Source organism: Diadema antillarum, unplaced genomic scaffold, assembly GCF_040938485.1.
Source record: "Diadema antillarum isolate AM-2024a unplaced genomic scaffold, OU_Dant_1.0 seq00001371_RagTag, whole genome shotgun sequence".
Taxonomy (NCBI): Eukaryota; Metazoa; Echinodermata; class Echinoidea; order Diadematoida; family Diadematidae; genus Diadema; species Diadema antillarum.
The window spans coordinates 1-21,938 of record NW_027272132.1 but is presented as its reverse complement, the minus strand read 5'-3'; the positions used below and the strand labels follow the sequence as shown (position 1 = coordinate 21,938).

At 36.4% G+C, this 21,938-nt stretch overlaps 1 protein-coding gene across 1 annotated transcript; it reads right to left on the bottom strand.

Annotated features, from left to right (window-relative positions):
* Positions 1–4,888: 4,888 nt before the first annotated feature.
* Positions 4,889–17,994, bottom strand: LOC139708757 (arsenite methyltransferase-like). The gene is made up of 8 exons (XM_071620693.1): positions 17,721–17,994; positions 14,163–14,313; positions 12,410–12,546; positions 11,123–11,274; positions 9,823–9,954; positions 8,829–8,971; positions 7,704–7,811; positions 4,889–7,126 (listed from the first exon to the last, which is right to left on the bottom strand). Exons 1-8 carry the CDS (start codon positions 17,879–17,881, stop codon positions 7,037–7,039), a joined length of 1,074 nt encoding a protein of 357 aa, XP_071476794.1. The 5' UTR covers positions 17,882–17,994; the 3' UTR covers positions 4,889–7,036.
* Positions 17,995–21,938: the final 3,944 nt, after the last annotated feature.

Sequence of the window (21,938 nt, the reverse complement as noted above, 5' to 3'; positions counted from 1 at the left end):
CCGATCGTCTGCGCCAATGTGAGTCCAGAGGTAGTGCTTTAATTTTTGTTTTTGACTAATTACAAATACGCGTATCCATTGACTACATTAATTAACTTTTGGAAATGAAATAAACGAAACTATGTAAAATGAAATTGTTTTAGATTAGATCAAAGAAATTGTTCGCATTACCGACACCTATATCAAATTGTTACATTACCAATAACCAATGTTTGTTTAATCTCTTGACACAATCCTTGTTTTTATTTTATTTTATTTGAAATCATTATTATGCGCAAGGTATACTAAGCTCGATGTATGATAAACCTATACGTTTTATAACATAAGATAGTTTGTGTTATGATGATGTCAGAACGTATGTGTGTTTAGAATTTGACGCTTTTTACTTAATGCATGCCATATCATAAACTGGAATTAAAATGCCAGAGTAAGTGCAATTCTGGCAATGTAATGGTTAAAGGGAAATTTCATGATTGCATGGAAACCTCATACTTTGATTTTGTCTAACAATTAAGCTTGTCATTCCGGAAGAGATGAGTGATATTCAACTGTACGTGTTTTCATGTTTCTAATAGTAATCGTCTATGTGCCATCATGCTAAAGTTCGATGACCGTGACTGGGATTATCGATGCTAATAGTCAATGGACTTTGAATCCATTCTAAAATTTGCTGAGTCAGCGAAATTTGCACGCAACATCATGGGGACTATATGCAAATACAAGTTGGCTTGTGTTTTCTACTTTTTTCTTTAGATTGTTTGGATACGGCGAAAAAAAACACGTCAGATCAATACTTTGTCATCATCTGTTAATCATCAACAAATGACAATGAAATGTACATAGGGTGCTTCATTTTCCCGAGAATGATAATATCTTGTATGTTTACTTTAAAACAAGTATACTGTAAACGATATACTTTTAGTATCTATGTGTATCAATGATCAAATGCTCCAACGTTGTAAACGATATGCTTTTAGTTATATCTATGTATCAATGATCAAATGTTCCAACGAAATATAAATGCCATGTGTAGGCCCTACGCCATATTGGCCATGGTGGTGGTGTTTTTGTTTTGTTTTGTTTCATATTTTTGAATGATCTATGGCCTATATGCCTTGCTTTTCGGTGAATCACTTTTTTCCATCGCCATATCTATATGTTTGCTTTTGTTAGGATTGTTACGATTTTTTCGTTGCATTATTATCTGTACACTTTGTACAATACTTAATGATTTGTACTGTTTAACTGTTTAACAGCTGTTTTGATGAATATTATTATCACTTTGTATTTTGTATTTCCTTTGGGAATAAGATATGGTTGAATTGAATTGAATTGAATTGAATTGACTTTTGTTTCTATATTACTAATTATGATTAACAAATAACACTGCATGGAGACATGTAAAAATTATGTTCAGTCCATAGGAAGAGCGTTCACTGTCTTTTATTAATCATATTGGTTCCTTAACAGTTATTGTCAGATGACGTCATTGACGGAATCTTGGTTTTTTAAGTAATCTGAAGAAAAATAGTAGAAAATTATCAAAAAAATATATTTAGATACCACTTTGACTATATAAGAAATTATCAGGGTATGAGGAATCATTATATGTCAACACGCATTTCCATTGCATAGTCACTTTAATCACAATATACTCGCCGGTTAAAAGAAAGGGAACAGTTACAGCAAAATAGGAGCTCATTGACCCTATAGCTCCGGCGCAAAAAAGAAAAGAAAAGAAAAGTTTGTTTATATATATATATATATATATATATATATATATATGTGTGTGTGTGTGTGTGTGTGTGTTTATATATATGTATATATATATATATATATATATATATATATATATATATATATATATAATTAATGGATTTAGCGCCTTTTGGAAGCAAGCTCTTCCGATATACATATCTTATATTAAAGATAAACAGCTGTAATGACAGACTTTTCTATGGATGCTATCATTATTCATTAGTATATATGCGCCTTTTTTAAAAGCAGGGTGGACCTATTCAGAATCACAAAGGCCTTCTTTGAGAGGGAGCCCTGCATCAAACATAATAATTATGTTACATTACAAAGTGTGAATGATAAATGATACAATAATAAACACTGGATTTGTCATGTTTATGAGAGCATTAAAACAAAGACGAACAAACAAGCATACATCAAGTTATATGACATTCAACTACAGAGTGCAGTGGGTGTAATATAATAGTAAAGTAGACATTGGTGTTATGTAACTGTATGCTTCTTGCATGCATTCCGTTTGATGGAAATTATGGGAAACGGGTTCAGTAACTTGGAAATGAAATAAACGAAATTATATGAAATGAAATTGATTTAAATTAAATCAAAGAAATTGTTCTCATTACCGACACCTATATCAAATTGTTACATTACCATGAACCAATGTTTGTTTAATCTCTTGGCACAATCCATGTTTTTATTTTATTTGTTTGGTTTTTGTGGGTATGTGAGTATATTAGGCAGGGTGTAGCCTCCCTCTTCCTGTCGTGTCGCATTTTTTCCTCGATTGAGGAAATGATGCGCTGTGGTATGAATATTATGGACGAGAAGTAATGTTCTTGCCGTCCCTGAACTTCACAAGCCTAGGCCAGAATCCTGTGATATTGGCTCCGTTTTCTGCCGACTCAGCATTATTTAGTTAGTAGCATGGTTTGTTTTCCTTTTGGTATGGTCTTTACATCAATGTAGCTGTAATGTGGTTATCACTATCTACATTTACTCACACGCTGCTTATCATTACGTACACACTATTTTATAATCACATTGCATGGTCGTAAATGTACTCGCTCTATTTTCGTTCAGGTAACACACGTGTTTTAATGAGGTGATATATTTACAATTTATTAGGTTGCATGCGAGTTTAGTTTTGTTTAGGGATGTACCTGTACGAATTCGGTTGATGGTTTATTTTTTGTTTTGTTTTGTTTTTTGCTTTTCCTTTTTGATCGGACCTGAAATGAAGTGATGTGATAAGTCAAGTGAGGAGCGAAAATCATTTTAGACAAGATATTCCACAGTCAAGAAACTTAATGCAGAAAAAAATGAATGAATGGAAAAGTATCCTCCTCAAAAATTTGTTGGATTGGGATATTGTGTCTATGTTAAAGATAGCTTGAGAATGCAAGACGTTTTTAGTTGGTTTCTTTGTTTCAAGCTTTATATTGCGAAAGAAAGAACAAAATTCAAACACCAGTCTTGTGCCGTGTGATTTTGTCTCTCGTTTTTATGCAATACACGTAGTACTGTTCCATCCTGGACAAAATGGGCTGTAAAGATATGACTACAAAAACTTGAAAGGGTAATTCCACACATTGACAATGAACTCACATTGGATACTTTAAAATTGTATTTCTTGATGGTTCTGAATGGTTTTGGCAGTTACTGTGAGCAATACTGTACCCTCGCCTATATATATAACCCCGTTGCTACATGTCGAACTCGTATACCTTAGGTGAAATATCCGATATTTTCCTGATATTGCAGCAGTGTGTTTCAATGGACCTATTGGGGATGTACAATGTATCGTATTTTGATGAAAGACAGGCTGAAATCATTATTATGCGCAAGGCAAGCTAAGCCCGATCTATGATAAACCTATACGTTTTATAACATAAGATAATTTGTGTTATGATGATGTCAAAACGTATGTGTTTAGAATTTGACGCTTTTTACTCAATGTATGCCATATCATATAGCCGGAATTAAAATGCCAGAGTAATTGCAATTCTGGCAATGTAATGTTAAAGGGAAATTTTGTGATTGCATGGAAACCTCATACTTTGTTTTTGTCTAATAATTAGTCTTGTCATTCCGGAAGAGGTGGGTGATATTCAAATGTGCGTGCTTTCATGTTTCTAAAAGTAATCATATAATGTGCCATCATGCTTGAAAGTTCGATGACCGTGACTGGGATTATCGATGCCAATATCATTGTTAAATGGACTTTGAATCCATTCTGAAATTTGCCGAGTCAGCGAAACTCGCACACAACTTCAAGGGGACTATGCAATACAAATACAAGTTGACTTGTGTTTATTAATGATTCCCTCAACGTTACTTATGTGGCCAAATGAGTATCCAAGTCAAATTATTTTCTTATGATAATTTGTCTACTATTTTTCTCTAGATTATTTGGATACGCCCGAAAAAAATGTACGTCAGATCAATACTTTGTCTATGGTTATGACATCATCTGTTAATCATTGTTACTCTATAAATTCCAATGATAAATTGACAATGAAGCATACATAGGGGGCTTACCTTTCCCGCGAATAATAATATCTTGCGTGTTTACTTTAAAACAAGTACTGTAAACGATTTGCTTTTAGTATCTATGTATCAATTTATGATCAAATGTTCCAACGGTGTGAACGATATGCTTTTAATATCTATGTATCAATGATCAAGTGCTCCAACGAAATATAAATGCCATGTGTAGGCCCTACGCCATATTGGTCATGGTGGTGGTGTTTTTGTTTTGTTTTGTTTCATTTTTTGAATGATCTATATGGCCTATATGCCTTGCTTTTCGGTGAATCACTCTTTTCCATCGCCATACCTACATTGTATATGTTTGCTTTTGTTACGATTGTTACGATTTTTTCGTTGCATTATTATCCGTACACATTGTACAATACTTAATGATTCTTTTTGTACTGTTTAATTATTTGACAGCTGTTTTGATGAATATTATTATCACTTTGTATTTTGCATTTCCTTTGGTAATAAAATATGGTTGAATTGAATTAAATCAAATTGAATTGAATTGAATTGACTTTTGTTTCTTATTACCAATTATGACTAACAAATAGCACTGTATGGAGACATATACAAATTATGTTCAGTCCATAGGAAGAGGGTCCACTGCCGTTTATTAATCATATTAGTTCTTTAACAGTTATTGACAGATGACGTCATTGACGGAATCTTGGTTTTTTTAAGCAATCTGAAGAAAAATATTAGAAAATTATTAAAAAAATATGGTAAATATTTAGATATCACTTTGACCATTATAGGAAATGATCAGGGTATTAGGAATCATTATAAGTCAACACCCATTTCCATTACATAGTCACTTTAATCACAATATGCTCTCCGGTTAAAAGAAAGAAGACAGCTATAGCAAAATAGGAGCTCATTGACCCTATAGTTCCGGCGCAAAAAAAGAAAAAAGAAAAAAAAAAGTTTGTATATATTTATATAATGTTTATCATTGTTATCATTATCAACCAGGCAATTAATGCCTAACAATTTTACATATTATAGAGATCATACAATTGATACACCACTAATACGGGCAAAGAATAAGGCAGCTGCTGAAAAACGGGGAACATAATAATTTGCTCGTCGATAAAAAAAAAGCTCTTCTATTGATTATATACGCATACAAAGAAGATTGTTGAGTGGGGACCAACACTCTCCGATTAATAGATCGACATGACAAGAAAAACAATAAGTTGAACGCTAAAATTTTCAACATTTTCAACATCACTTACTAGATATCATCCATCTAAGGCTGCGTTTATTAACTTTCCCCTGTTTAAACGGCTTTCGATAGCTCTTTCGAAAGCCCTTTCGAAAGCCCTTTCCATAGCCCTTTCCAAAGCCCTTTCAAAGCCCTGACTGCCTATACTTAATGTGCCGTTTGTTTTCTAAGAAGGGACGGCGAAAAGCAATTACCATCATAAAGACATATTATCTTCCTTTGAGAGTGACGAGTCATGATGCAATGCCACATGAATCAATTGTCTTCCTATCTGTGAGGCAGCTCCAGTTTAGCACATACTTCAAATATTTCTGAGTGGCGGCATGAGACTTTGGCTGCGTTTATCAACTTTCCCCTGTTTAAACGGCTTTCGATAGCCCTTTCCAAAGCCCTTTAGAAACGGCTTCCAAAATAGTTCCGTTTATCAGCTCTCTTCGCGAACATAACTGGCCTGTCACTGCACAGCTGCATTGCGCAATTCGACCCGAGGAGAAGAGGTCACTAAGGCGTGCATTGTTCGTAACTGAAGAACAATACTACAAAGCCGCTTCAAAACAGCTTTGCGTTTATCAACTTCAAAAGGCTTTTACAAACAGGTTTCTGAAAACCTGTTTAGGAAACCTATTTTGAAAGCCACAAATTTGCGGCTTCCGAAAAGGCTTTCCGAAAGGGCTTTCAAAACAGCTTTGCGTTTATCAACTCGTAAAACTTCCTTGAAAGCTGTTTGGAAAACCTGTTTCCGCCGAGAAAAGGAGAGTTGATAAACGCACCCTTTCGAAAAGGCTTTCCGAAAGGGCTTTCAAAACAGCTTTGCAATTATCAACTCGTAGAAATTCCTTGAAAGCTGTTTGGAAAACCTGTTCCTGCCGAGAAAAGGAGTTGATAAACGCACCCTATATAGCTTTCTCAATCTATTGCGTTTATCTTATGTTTTGATGTATGTAGTATTGCTTTTTTCAGGCTGTTTGGTACACTGGTATTTTTTCTTGAAAATGAATGAAGTTTGTGAAAACGTACAGTGAGTTGTAAGTTACACGCAGCATCGATGATGTTGATGAAATACAACCATTACAGTATTTACACTTTTTATTTAAACAGAACCTATAACAACAAAAGCAGCATGCTCAAGGTTATAGTAATAGGAATAAAAGTAACATGGTAGAGTACTGAGTATATAGTAATATAAAAAAAGAAAACATAGCCTGTGTGCGTGCTGGAACCCTAATGGACCAGTATACTAGTAGAATGATTATTATAATATGGTTTTAAAGCAAATACACAAAGTGACAAACAAACACGGGTTCAGAGAGAAATCACGACCACATATACTGGAACCTCAATAAAATAAATTGATGTATTGCTAATCGGAGACATCGCAGACAAACGCAAAAGCCTTCATTTATGCGAGGGAGTGTTCCAAAAGGGAGCGTTCTTGTCATCATAGGGAAGGTTTGGCAGTCCTTATAATCATGTGCAGCTTTTCTATGCGTGATGCGATGACAGTCTTGAATCCGCCTAGGAGCAGCAGGGTGATGACTTGCAGCTGTTCATCTTAAAAATGTCCGAGATGTACTGGTACGGGTCAACAGGACATTTCTTGGCCTCCTGCAACAAGGGAAATATCAAACTTTGGTTGGTAAAGATGAAGAAAAAAAGCATTGCAAAAATGGTATTTGTCGATAATCACACAACGACACCCCGCTTACGTCAATCAATCTGATGCGAAGAATACAACTCATTATTGTTTGATTCATTTCAGGAAGAGAAATGTTAGAGAAGGTTTTATGGTATCCACAGGTTAATTCAATTGCTGTGTGAAAATGCTTAAGCATATTTACCTCAGCACAATCAGAAATTGCGGAAACAAATCCGGAATCTTCTGTTTCAACTGGAAACATGATGGAAATCCACATGCAAGGCTAGTTATATATTTCTCTTTATCTTTCTTCGATGTAATTCGAAGCTTTTATAAGAAGCTTTTATAAGATGCTGATTTCATGTCTCAAGAAAAACAAAAACAAAAAGCAAACCTGCATCCAGGAAGACCCACTAAGAGGAAGTAATCAATCAATTCCCCAGATAGAAAAGACGATTGAAAATGTGAGGCTTCTCTCTTTTAAAATGATAAATGTTAAAGAACAATTTCATGAAGTTTTACTATTTAATATAAGCAGTCCCTTACCTCAGCTGTAGAGCCTTCGACGTTTCCATCGATCTTGAAAAGTTTGGAGTATCTCGACGTTCTCAAAATAGCAGCGAGCTCTCCCTCAACCTTTACAGGTACATCAGTCTAGAATGGACGGGAAAGAAAATCATGAAAATATCATTGTTATTGTTATTGTTATTATTGTTATTATTATTATTATTACTATCATAATCACTATTATCGTTATCATCATCATCGCCATTGTTAGTATTACTATTATCATCATTAGTTATCTTATTATGTATATATATCAGGCCTCAACACTAAAGAGGCCGGAAATAAAAGCAACAGTAACAATGAAATTTGAATCGTATATAACTGCCCGATGTAGCCCCCCAATAGGATAAATTAGGTGGCCCAACACTTTTTAGTGGACTCGGGTAAGCGTTAATATCAAGCCACGTATCATTTTTGTTGTTCCTCCCCATTTCCTTCTACATCTTCATAAACATGATGAAAATGCACGCACTCATTTGATATTTCTAGATTTCAAATTTCAAATGTCAAATGAATTTATTAGGAATTTTCTACATGGAATATATTTACAAATGTAATTACGGTCATTCCTTTTTGTTTACAAGACAATAAAACATACAGTGTGTACATCCGAATATAAAACTGTGATACATACATGTACGGATTAAAGAAGAGAATAAGATTATAACACTTCAATTGGAAACCAATCAGGATAATGTGAATCAAATGATCAGACTGAATTGTGGTACATGTATTGGGAGTGTGAATGTGGAAGACTGTCGTCAAATAAGTAATTATACAATTTGAAAATACGAAGCCTTGAAAGAGAGAGAGAGGAAAAAAGAAAATGGGCCAAACATACATCTTGTATACTTATCGAAAAGAAAAGAAAAGCAAGAAAAAACACAGAAACATTCTTGCATCACATTGCACCAAAGAAACTTGTTTATAGATACTAATCTCTGGATTTCATTTTAAGTCTTGCCTCAATGCTCACTGACAAGCCTAACAACCGACCTTTAATGTCTTACAGTGATATCTTAAATTTACTCGAACAACTCCAATGACACAACAGACTGCCTTTGAAGTGCATAAATAAATCGAACAATATACCTATATTCACACCTTAAAGTTATTCTCACGGTCAAAACGCAGCTCCTTCTCGTATTCACTCAGACTTCCCAAGTAGGTGGCCACTGCTGGACTCCTGGGGGCGTCCTTGGGCATTTTGAAGAGGCGGTAGGTGACAGCAGTGTAGGTGATATCCCCTGAAGCAAAATGAATTAACAAGTTGTCGAGCGACAATAGGATTGCGTCAGGAACGGATATTGCCAAACAAATTGAATGGAAGTCAATAAAGCTCTAAGACTCATGATGTACACAATAGTTCTTTGAACTATGAGATATTCATGCATGCATCCAATTCGTGATTTGAATTGAAAAAAAAATGAATTAAAACAATTTTGTGCACTTGCAGCCCGGCTTGCCCTCTGGTAAGGGAACACTCCCTCCATCCAAGATTATTCAAATATAAAGGCTAAGTGCGATATCAGTTTGTTCAGTTTTCGATGGGATACATCTACAGTATTAATATGGCAGACTAGATACATAATGCTTTTGTCGGTATCTTCTTTTCAATGTGTGAAAAAATGTAAATAAAGGAACGAAGTCAACTTGAATAGTATAGTATTGTCTGACGGTATCCAGATGCATTAACGGTCCCTACTTATAAAGTTAAATCATCCATAACTATTAATAACAGGTAGAGACAAGTAACAAGTGTATAACAGATATAGAAAGAGTCGGCCATCACAACCAGGAAAAAGCTGAGCCCAAATGCATGCCAATGCAGATCGAGAATATTAAGTCATTATCAAAAGTGTTAAGAAAACAAAACAGACAAAAAACAAACAAACAAATAAAAGAAATCTAAATGTTGGATCCTGATTGGAGTAATGTCGAGTTCCATCTATTTGTTTTTAAAAGCCGAGTTCGTTTTTTTTTATATTGGAATTCTGTCGTTATTGCACTAAAATATGCAACACGGTAATTGACTTCAAAGAGCACTTGAGCATAGTATTTTAATGTAGACACTTCTGTCAAGCTCGTCAAAAATCACCTATTGCCTCTGCTAGCTTCTTGTCTTCAACGCTGATCCTCTTCGATGACACAACCCTTGGCTTGGTGAACCCATACTCCTCCGCGTACTGAACAAGATCTCGCCAACAGAGGGCGCCGGCTAAACCTTCACCTACAAAACGACAATGACAGATTATTTAGAAATATAGATTTGTTATCAAATTAGTTCAAACAATAATATGTTTGTAATCTTCATTAAGAAGATAATTTCAAAAGCAGAGGATACTCCCGATACGTTTTTAAAAAACCGTCTACGGGGATGAAAGGGAAGAAAATTGGTAATTGTATCAGTCATTGATTAACCTGGAAGTAAGCTGATATTGGAGGAAAAAGTATGGCAATGCATGTGATTGACGATGAGAAGGGAATGTTACATCTACGTATAAAGAGTTTTAACGCAAAAACGGGTTAAGCACCATTTGCAAACATTGTTAAGTATGTCCATAATCAGATAGAGCGAAATAAAATCTCCACAGTTAATACCTCACTTGTTACATAACACGACATATCCTTGAAGTTATTATTCAAAGTATCCCAGATCATCTTTTTCTTTTTAGGAGCTGTAGTCTCAAACATCTTAAATCAACCAGAATGCACTGAACTTCATATACTACTTCTACTGCTAAGACTATTATTATGAATTCTACTATTACACACTTTTTGAATGACGTTAAATGAGAAAAAAGAGGGGAAGAATTTAGAGGTACAGTTACTGATATAACTGAAAAAAATTGATAAACATTGATATCAATTAGACAGTGGACGAGTATAGGCCTATACAGACAATGAATGAGATAGGCCTGAACACATTAAATAGAAAAGTATTTCTGTGATGTAGTAGGCCTGAGAGCGGCCACATTCACATTATGTAAATTAGTCGTGATGTCATGACGTCATAAATCTCCCACTGTCTTGCACTTCTCGCAAGATATGTACTTCGTGTTCCATTGTAATTCTAAATATCTTAATTAAGAACTGGTGACTTTTCAACAATAGTGTCAATTAATGGTCCTAAATAGTTGGCAAAAGGCTTTTTACAACAATTTTCATAGACAAGCTATAGCGCGATAATTCGAGGCTATAATCTTGATCTCTTTATGGCCTTATCTCATTTAGAGAAAGTCAATGTTTCCGATGTCAATCTCAAAGAGAACACACACTCTTCTATATTCCTTAGTTCAAATTAAATGAAATATCAATCACCTTTTCATTTGTATTAAAACTTTTTTATGACAGTGAACTTTAACATGGAGTTAGATTTCTTTTTAAGGCTACCTTACCCCAGAGCTCCCTGCGTTCTCTGATGCATTGTGGGAGAGGATTATTGACGTACATGTCGCTGAAGTAGAACTCTCCTCCGTCCTTGAGCACACGGTGCGCCTCCTTGATGACGGCTGGCTTGTCCGGTGAGAGGTTGATCACGCAATTTGATCTGTCCGGGGAGAGTAAATTGCGAATATAGATGACGAATTACAAAATGATAGCTACTAAGTTAATCAATAGTCCTGCAATATCTCCAATCTGTAAAACTGTGAACACAATATAATGGGCCTTGCGCTAGGAAATTGAAACACACGACATGAATGTCAATTCAATTCAATTCAATTCAATTCAATTCAATTCAATTCAATTTAATTCAAATTATTTTATTTCCATATAAAGTTTATACAAAAGCAATATACTTAATGCTTACATGAGTACATATCTTAAGGAACTTCGAATCACATAAGTTTCAACAAAACATGGATACAATTATTATAATATCAACTTTTTTAAGATAAATAAACAAGTAAGCAATACAATTTTCATTTTTGTAGTAATTATGGAAAAGACGAATAATTTTATTCAGTCATTGTACATTCTTCTCATCCTTACATGGTTTTACGCACCTTATTTTCTGTTACCAAAAAAAAAGTGATGTATATGTGTTTATGTCGAAAAATGAAAACAAAAATGAATTGATTCGAAAAGAACCACAATGACTAAAATTGGAACTCAACTTCTTATACTGCGCACAAGAACGAGGAACCATTATCTCTTTTTTTTCCCCTGTTGACATAACGGAGCCACTGGGCTCACACCTGTAAATATGATGGAATGTCACTGACCACTTCACAATATCGTACCAAAGATACTAAAATGAATGAAGAAAAAATAGTTAAAAATCAGAAATGCAGTTTGGCAAAAAACTGAATAGCTGCAGATATTGAGTATAATTTCCTCTACAAACTGCATTTTAGTTGGAAGATGAGAGCTTTTCTCGTGGAATTTGAGGGAAATATATTTCATTGGCTGCATGTACAGAAAAAAAAAGGTGATATTTTGAGTGAAAAGAACTCGTAGTCTGGCTTTACAAACCCTTGGACAGAGTTTAAGCTGAAGAGCCCCCTTGGAAATTTGATGGATGAAAGGGTATACATCTCACTTTTTCAGGTGAGTGAAGATGAAACACCTCATTTCTCGTAGCTATTTTACAGATTTTTTTTTTTTTTTTGGAATTTGAACACACGTCTCTATGGGGAAATTATTTACCCGTGTGAGCCCTGTTTATGCATGCTATAACTCACATGAGGATGTCATATTGGGAGTCCTCTACCTTGGCGTCTCTCAAATTCTCGATGTAGCCCTTGCGGAACTCCACGTTGGGTTTTTGGTAGCCGAACTTCTCCGTGTGGTACGCCACGTACTTCTGTGCGATCTCCAGCTGTTTTATCATCAGGGAGACACCAATAACAATGCATGGTTAGAACAAATCAAGATTGCTCTTTGCGCTCCTTACTAAAGTAGAAAAGCATTTGCATTTGATATTCCCCATCATTAAAATAAACACATACCTATTGTATGGTGCTTCTTCAATGTGGTTAGAATAAGACACTTGTATTGATTGATTGATTGATTTTATTTTTCGAATAAAAACAACAACGGCTGGATGGCCCATATTCAGCGATGCCAACATGGCATCGCTGGTCTTCCATGGGGTCCAGAACATGGAAGTTATACAAATACAATGTGAAATTGTGAAATACATAACTTGTGAACATGAAGATATTTGAAATACATAAATTGAGATCAAAACCGCAGGGATATAGTGTACCACTTTGTATTTGAAGCAGCAATGTTAAATCGCCCATATCAACAAATTAATGACAAGCCAGTGTGATAGTTGGGCGGTGATGCTGGGTATTCCGAAAGGTTCGTTCATCCGGAAATGAAATAAGGTTCGTTATTCCGAAGGCTTGTTATTTCGAAACACACAATTTCCGTATACCTATTAGATGTTCGTTAATCCGAAATGAAAAGGGGTTCGTTTATTCGAACATTTTTGTGGCGTTATTCCGCCAAGGTTCGTTAATTCGAATATGAAAAAAAAAAATTGTTATTGAGAAGGTTCGTTCATCCGAAATGAACACAGACGGCTCCGTAGGTGTTTGTTCATCCGAAAATGAAAAGAAGGTGCTTACCATTATTATGCTGACTGACGGACCTTCGGAATTACGAACCTATTTCGTTTTCGGATTAACGAACCTTTGGAATAAAGAACCTGATTTCATTTTGTCATAAACGAACCTTCGGAATAACGAACCTTATTTCTTTTTCGGAATTGAAAACATTGGAACCTCATCGTCTAGTAATGATCCTTTAACACAGAGATCCGATTCGTACAGGAGATAAAGCTCAATTTAAGAATACATGTCTTAAAGGAAACCAAAACCCAAAGAGAAGTGTGGATTAAGTGTAAGCAGCAATATTAGTAGAACACATCAGTGAAAGTTTGAGGAAAATCGGACAATCGATATAAAAGTTATGAATTATTAAAGTATTGTTGTTGGAACCACTGGATAAGGAGACTACTGGAGTTTATGGCATCATGTGTAGATAACAATATAAAGAAAAATATAAAGAAAATTCAATACGCTTTCACTTTTCTTACGCAATGAAAGAGCACTTGACTAACCGCTCTCAGAAAGCAGGGGAAATAATTGCTACCCTTAACATATGTCAGTATCAAGTTGATGGAATGTGTATAGTTTTCATGAAAAATTATCTGTTTTAATTCCCTTTATATTTTCTTTATATTGTTGTCTGCACATGCCGTCATGATCTCTAGTAGTCTCCTCATGCAGCGGTTCCAACACCAAAACTTAAAAAAAAAAAATCATATTTTTTTGCATCAATTGTCCGATTTTCCTCGAGCTTTCACTGAGGTGTTCTATTAATGTTGCCGCTTTCACTCAATCCACGTTGCTCTTTGGGTTTTTGTTTCCTTTAATGTCCTGAGATTTTTTCCTACTACATGTATATAGCAAAGGACGTCTTCACCTGTTCATCGGTCATGTCGATGCCCAGGACGTAACCCTCAGGTCCTACAAGTTTGCTGATAGCAAAGCAATCACGTCCAGAACCACAGCCAAGATCAGCGACCTTGGCTCCTTCGACCATAGAAGGTATACAGAGACCGCACCCGAAGTATCTAGAGAAATCCAAACAAGATGAATTAAAGAATCCCAAGTTCAAAAGTGAATACAACACAATGTAGACGACACTGAGACCGTTAAATTCTAGTGCTGGCACACACTCTGCGTGATCCTTTGTGACATCACGATCGGTCGTGATACCTTTGTTCCAAAGAAAACTGACAACAAATATACCTCCTATACACTACTCTATACAACAACAACAACAACAACAACAACAAAAACAACAACAACAACAACAACAACTACTACTACTACTACTACTACTACTACTAATACTACTACTACTACTATACTACTAGTACTACTACTACTACTACTACTACTACTACTACTACTACTACTACTACTACTACTACTACTATTACTATAGGCCCCTATTATTTTTTTTTCTACCACGGATATACCACCCCCATACACTACTAATAGTAATGACTACTATCACTACTACTATACTACTATAGTATGACGACGACAACGACTACAACCACAACTACCACGACTACTATGTACTACTACTATTAATACCGCTACTATGGCTGCTGCTCCTTTTTCTCCGATATATTACTACGTGTGTTGCTAAACATCGAGTTTCGAGGTTTCGAGTTTCGAGGTTTCGAGTTTTCGAGTTTCAAGTTTCAGGTTTCGAGTTTCGAGTTTCAAATTCAAGTTTCAAATTGTAGATTTTCAGCATTTTTCAGATTTTCATAATCGGCAATTGCAAAGCCTCTGATCACTCGGGGGTCTGCTTCTCCTTTTTTTTCTCATCGAATACTTGAAGCTTTTCAGCAGTAGGTTGGGAGTCGGCGCTATTTTATTATTGGATTGAACTTTTGCGGCAATTCCATATTAAATTTGTGATTGAATTGAGTAAAAATGGTACTTATGTCCTTAACATTGCAGCAGATAAATTATATATAGTCATTAACAAAAGAGTTCATTGCATGAGCCCCGCTGTGTCCACAGCCAGTAACAAAGGAAAGATTACAGAGATAATGACCCTCCAGAATTCAAGGCTTTCTGCATGGTAGGCCGATCAGCCAAACATGACACATGTCACAGCGTTATACCTACTTTATGCAAAAAGTATTATGAATGTTTTGTGTTGATGCTGTGAGTATTTGTTTGCCTGAAGACATAAATTGAAAGAATGAGTAAACTCGTGTCTGTATGTGTGCGTGATTGTGTACTGTTTGTGATGTGAAATCATAGAAATTAAAAAAAAAAGATTATTGAAAAAAAAGTGAGAATGTGTAGCGACTTCCTACTTCAGCAAGAGGCAACTTATTATGTACAACACAATCTGCCATCGCCATGTGCTATAGCAAGTATTGATGCTATCCATGACAAATAAAATATGATTCTCAATAGATTCTACTAATGTGAACCAATAGAATATGAGGGGATAAAATCTATTATTTCGTAACAAAGGTTGCAAACACAAAGTCAACGGATGGTTATTAATTCTGTTAACAGAATATTGTCACAACTTATTGCAACCCTATATTATTATAATGACATTATGAGACAGGATAAGTTACAACGCGCATGTATTCCTATATATTGTTTGATTGTCAATGTCTGTTACTTCAGTCAACATGTCACCACTTTATTCATTAACAGACTGTATGCAAATATACACTTTTATATCACAAATAAGACTGTCTATATAGCTCTATACCAATCATGAGTTGACAAACAGTATATGCCTGATATCAATCTCCTATTTCCACGTTCATTGTGTTTTGGTTGAGATTGAACTTTGCTCCCTTAAGATATTATGAAAATATAGGCCTACAGCTCATGAGTTGACAACATTATTCCATACTGTTGTCATCTTTGTGTAGCCCGACCGGACGCCGTGCCGAAGACGGCGTTTTTACAGCGTCGCGTCGCGACGGGGCTGTGACTTTAGGGCTGACCAAAGTGACGTCACTTTCAATAGTGCAATAGCTCTACTGTAGTTATTCACACCTATTGCACTTTAATGTTGTACGCCATGGCGCAAACCTTGCTCCAACGATTCGGCGCTAATTTTTTTACCATCAGGGTCCATGGCAAGTGAGTAGCACTTCTAGCACGAACAACAGAAGTGTATCATAAGAAATCTCGATGAGATTTCAACCAGTTATACCATCATAATTACGTTCTGATGCCATTTGGGCCTTAAAGTGCTTGGCTGGCCCTGTTGTCACCTTCAATTCCATTCCTTGGTTTTCAGCAATAACAAAGCGAACTCCGCACAATGCGATCGACATAGGCCTAGTCCCTTCAGCAATCTTGATCTGAACATAAGTCCGCTTCCATTTTGTCAGCGATTTTACAGTTTAGGGCTACGATATGATTTGCGTGCATCTGCAAACTGTTCCACTGCAATATCCGATAGCAATTTACAATAAACAACGAAGACAACAACAAAATCTGCTTACGTCAACAAACGAAAATGGCACATTTGGCTAATTATGATTGTATAATAAGGACGGTGTTAGGTAGATAGTTCCTTTTGCAAACCTCATGCAATTTTGTATGGTTGAAGAATGATGGGTCCCTACATCGTGTATAACACTTTATCTCAGAGGGTTTTTTTTAAGATATGAGAAGCTAACCCCATGCATGTGTTCTTGAGAATATATTTCCCTTGTTGGTTGGATTTTTTTTTCGGGGTCCGAATGAATTCTCTGGAAGTCTGTAGTATTGTTTCCCTCCCCAAAAAAATGTTTCAAGTTCAATAATTCCAAGGACAGGTCTGAATTTCCTAACACTATACCAGCTTATGAAAGGAATCTATAATTTTGCGGGTTGCAAAAAAGGGCACCCGAACTTGAAGGAAGAAATGTAAAAAAAAAGTCTCGTCGAAGATAAACTAATATCATGAGTTTATGAGGGCATCGCATTAATTAGTAACAGACAAAGAACATAATTGTAACCCCGGTATACTGTATTCTCTGGCTTACTAACTCGGTAATACAACTCATCTTGACAAAAATGTATGCGTCATGCTATTAAGTCCCCCATAGAAGAGCAGAAAGCAGGTATTGTGTGCATGAAAGAAGAGTTGATATAACACAAAACAGTCGACCTTATTGAATACAAAATTATTCCGCCTTTTTGACCAACAGTGTATCTACATATCTATCTATCTATCTATCTATCTATCTTTCTTTCTTTCTTTCTTTCTTTCTATATATCGATCTATCTATCTATCTATATCATCCATCTATCTTTCTATATCTTTCTATCTAGCTGTCTATATCTATTCTTTTATCTATGTCTACCTATTATCTACAACATTATAAGGGCCCATATCCGCCGTCCTACCCTGGGCAGCTGGAAACAGCTTCGCCAGGACCATCGGCGACAGTTATGAATATCAATTATGATTTATAATGTGATGATGAATTACTTGTCTTGGATGTCCTGGTGTACGGCTCCCACGGCCTGACGAACGCTAAGCTTGTCCATGTTGGTAAGCGCCCCGAGCTCGCAGACGTCGGTCTTCAGCTCTGAGTGGCTATGAATCGTCTTGCCGTAGAATTCCTTGACGTTGTCGTGCACGGAATCCATCTTGGAAATTTCTGCAGATGATTTACCGTTGAATTAAGGCTTGCTATAATATGAATGCGTCTCTTTTCTCTCACTTTCCTTGCAGTGTGGCTCCTATTCCGTTGCAGCGTCTGCCTGGCCCTGATGTTCAGTGCCTGTCCCAATGACGCTCCCTTTTTTATATACCCCTCAGCTCTGATGAGGCTGACCGTCGTTCACATGGACTAGACTGAACTTTAGACTCTATAGTGCCGCGCGCAACTGACGGTGGTGATGTTGCGAAGTCATTCATTTTTTTTTTTAATGAAATCGGTAGTGGTGCAAGAGAAAACGGCAAGAAAAGTAGAGAGATCATTACCCCCCTCCTCGCATGTATGATACTTTATGACAATTACGTTTTGTTTCTCGTGCTTGACAATAATTATGTTCATCTAAGTTCCACTGTTGCTTACCTGCTGTATTGTTTGTTATTTTGTGATCAATATCTTGTAAACATTTGCAATCGTTCACTCACCCCTAAAGGTCCATCTTTATTATGTATCCTTTTGATTTTTTTTTCAATAAAGATGATATTTCTCTTTTTACTGTTCGACAAAGGATCGAGGAAATAACTGTACTTCTCGGTTTGCCATGCGGATAGTGACTAAAGAACACTGATAAAAAAAGATCCAATGAATTAATCGAAATTTCAAGAGAGAGCCGATTGGTTTCAATTAGGCTTCTAATACGAGCATCATACGAAGACGTGCGTAACTTCTATTCTCTTTCCTGTGGACGTTCTTATATTCAGCATAGAGGAAGTATACCTCAAGAGACGGGTGGACATGGAAGTGAACATTGGAACTTTCAAGGGGGAGAAAGAGATTGAGTTTACCCTTATCAGAGTGAGACCAAGGAGGTGGAAGATACCATGCACCTCCCTTGTGAAGAGGAGATACCTTAGGCTCCGGTACAGAGGAGTTACGTTTTAGTTGGGAAAGGGGGAGGGGGTATAAATTTGCATGGGTATGTACTGTATACTCTATTGCTACTGGATACACGCGATTCATTTCGGATGCCCTACGGGTACATTCTCGAGAACATTGTGTCTGAGCGGGGGGGGGGGGGGGGGCTATAAAGGTAAATGAACATAGGTCAGAACTACATAGATGGAGAGAGAGGGAGAGAAGATAAATAGGGAGGGAAGATAGAGAGAAATGGATCCTTCCAGACGTTCGACCTATGAACCCGAAACCCGTAATGTAAATATCCATGAGAGCAGTGCACACACAAAACCAAACACAGGCCTACCCTGACTGTGTAAGATTGCATCTTTTCCTTCTCCAGCGCACCAACATTCGAGGGCAACCCTGATTCTGTGATATTGCAGTATTTTCTCCCCGAACACACAAGCGTTGCACATTCTAGGCCTACCCTGATTCCATCATATTGCAGTAGCCTATTTTCGTGAACACACAACATTTTACGTTATTGCGTCTACTCTGATTCTGGAATCGCGAAGTTTCGGAAAAAAAAACAACAACCCGAAGCTCATAAAAGTCTTGATGTCAGTAACTACCATGACAAAGCAAAAATTACGTCACAGACAGAACAGATTAATGTAAAGACACCACAGTGTTTGTTAAATGTATTCTGACCCGTACATGTCACCTAATAATCACATTGTTGTGAATTCAATGGGATTTGCAGTATGTCAGTGCTTTTCAGTCTTCCCTCTATTGTCTGCGATTGAATCTTCCTATTTTGTTTAGCTATTTTGACTGTCTTTTTTTTTTACGCATTAGTAAGTCTGAGGGCGAAATGTGTGAATGAAATATTTGGAGTGACGTCATCAACTTGACAATGAAATGAAACAAACTTTGAGAATAACCACCTCGACATTTTGGGAGATATCCACTTACAACCCTATATTTCCGTCTGTGCCAGTTCCACGACCGCGAAAGTATTAGTATGTAGTCAGAATCTTCACAATCCACGTTCATTCAGTTCCCGGGATTGATCTACTTGTTCCCCGGCAAGGGGGATCAGTCCGTGGGAATCTTCTCAATAACGTACATCTGTGTGCAGATAAACTTTAAAAAACCACCACACACACTGTGAGATACCCACAGTATGGTAACTTAAAGGGTGTGTGCAGTTCTGGTTGAGGTGAGGATTTAGCTTTTAACTTTTTGCGAGATATCCAGAAACAACTCTATGAGATGTCAAAAAGCATGCAATTCTAAGGGCGTAAGGGGTATCAAAAGTTTATTACATGATGAAAATTGGTTTGGAAATGGGTGGGATATCCAAAAACAAGGTGAACCAAACAGATCCTAATAAAAGGCGTGGCCTGTCGCCTTTTATTATTATCACTTTTTTGGATATCTCAGCCATTTGAAAACCAATTTTCATCAAATAAACGTTGAATCCTTCTTAAAATTATACGCTCTTTCATATTTCATACGAGGTTTCTCATTATCTCACTTAGGAATGTTCAAAACATGAACCACCACCTCAACCAGTACTGTACAGTCCCTTTAAGTAGTAACTTAAGTAAAGGCCCTTTCCGGGTCCCTTTGAAAGCAATCAACGCAAAAGCCCCCCCCCCCCCCCCCCCCCCAATTTGGCAAAGAGCCCAAGCAATTTCAAGAAACTTCGGGTTCATGTATAAAACAAAATCAATTCAAATCAAGTTTTTTCAAGGATAAACTCCACACACTCAACGTTATATAAAATTCAATCTCAAAGGGGTGTCTAACAGAACCTCATTAACGAACCTCACCGAACGCCAAGGCACAAGAATGATACATAGTGAATGATACAAAATACAATACTTTTTTTCACCATCGAGTCCTGTTACTCCCATTCAGACTCGAAAGCTTGTGACCTGTGTCAATATGCCGTTTTTGAATGTACGACGTTTCTCTCCAACAATAGTATACTGGTATATGAATATAATAGGCCTATAAGTTTCCCCGGTCAATTTCATACTTTGGTCATTCTAATTCATTAATGTGCATTCAAATTCACACAGCGCACGCACACGAAAATATTCGGGCATTCAAATTAAAAATCCGAGCAATCAATTTCATTTATGGGCGTTCTTTTACTTTTTCGTCAAATCAAATTCAATTTCCAAATGCGAGCATAGCATTTCCTACATTCGTGCATTCAAATTCACGCGATAGTCATATTGTGATAGTCCCGATGGGCTTGTTTGGACTGTTCAATTTCATTTTCAGGCGATCAGGTTCCTATATACTCCTTGCAATCAATCTATAACGAGGAAATGGAGTAGACTTTTTTTAAGAAAGAAGAAAGGGCATACACAACCAATAAAGGCTTGCATATAGTGTAATTATGATTGTTTAAAGGTTCTACGTTGTTCTCTTTTCATGTATTCTTTGCTTATTCATTTCAATGACAATCTAATCATATTTCTTGAAGATATGGCCTACTGCATGCTGACAACACCCCAACACTAACCACATAATGACAATGCATCAAGTTAAAGATAAACTGACACGCAATGATCTCGCATAGTCCCGCAAAAGCAAACCAATAAGATAGCAATAAACAACAAACAAGACGTATCCAATGTTCGTGTTATAGTTTCAATGTAGTCGAAATTGTTTGTTTTTCCGAAGGTGTCAACCAACCTTCCGTATTATGCTCGTCTGTAGGCATATATATACAGTGCCGTTTGTTTGTTTGTTTGTTTGTTTGATTTTTCATCTAAGAAGATGGCTGGATAGCCCACATTCAGCTGCAATAGCTGGTCTTCAATGGGGTCCAGTTGGATTTAAGGTGGGACCACTTCACCGAGTTAAACACCATGTTCTTTGCGATGAATAAATGAATTGGGGTCTTTTACGTTCATGAGTTGTGACTCTCTCGCACATGTATGGGACCTCCATAATGTCCTATTCGAGGGTTATGTGCCTTTATATTCCTTTTCGTGAAGCCCGAGATCATTTTTTTTTCAAACAACAGGTGGACCTCTACTGCAAAATAAGCAATCTTCATCATAAATCCAAATGTATTCAAAGCTTAAATAAAAAAGACACACATACACGGCCCTTAAACTAACTTAATT

Excerpts from the sequence above, each read along its gene's own strand:
- LOC139708757 (XM_071620693.1), bottom strand. The coding sequence starts at position 17,881 with ATGGATTCCGTGCACGACAACGTCAAGGAATTCTACGGCAAGACGATT. Across the intron at positions 9,955-11,122 it reads AGAACGCAGGGAGCTCTGGG|GTGAAGGTTTAGCCGGCGCC; the intron begins GTAAGGTAGCCT and ends GTCGTTTTGTAG. Across the intron at positions 8,972-9,822 it reads GAAGCTAGCAGAGGCAATAG|GGGATATCACCTACACTGCT; the intron begins GTGATTTTTGAC and ends ATTTTGCTTCAG.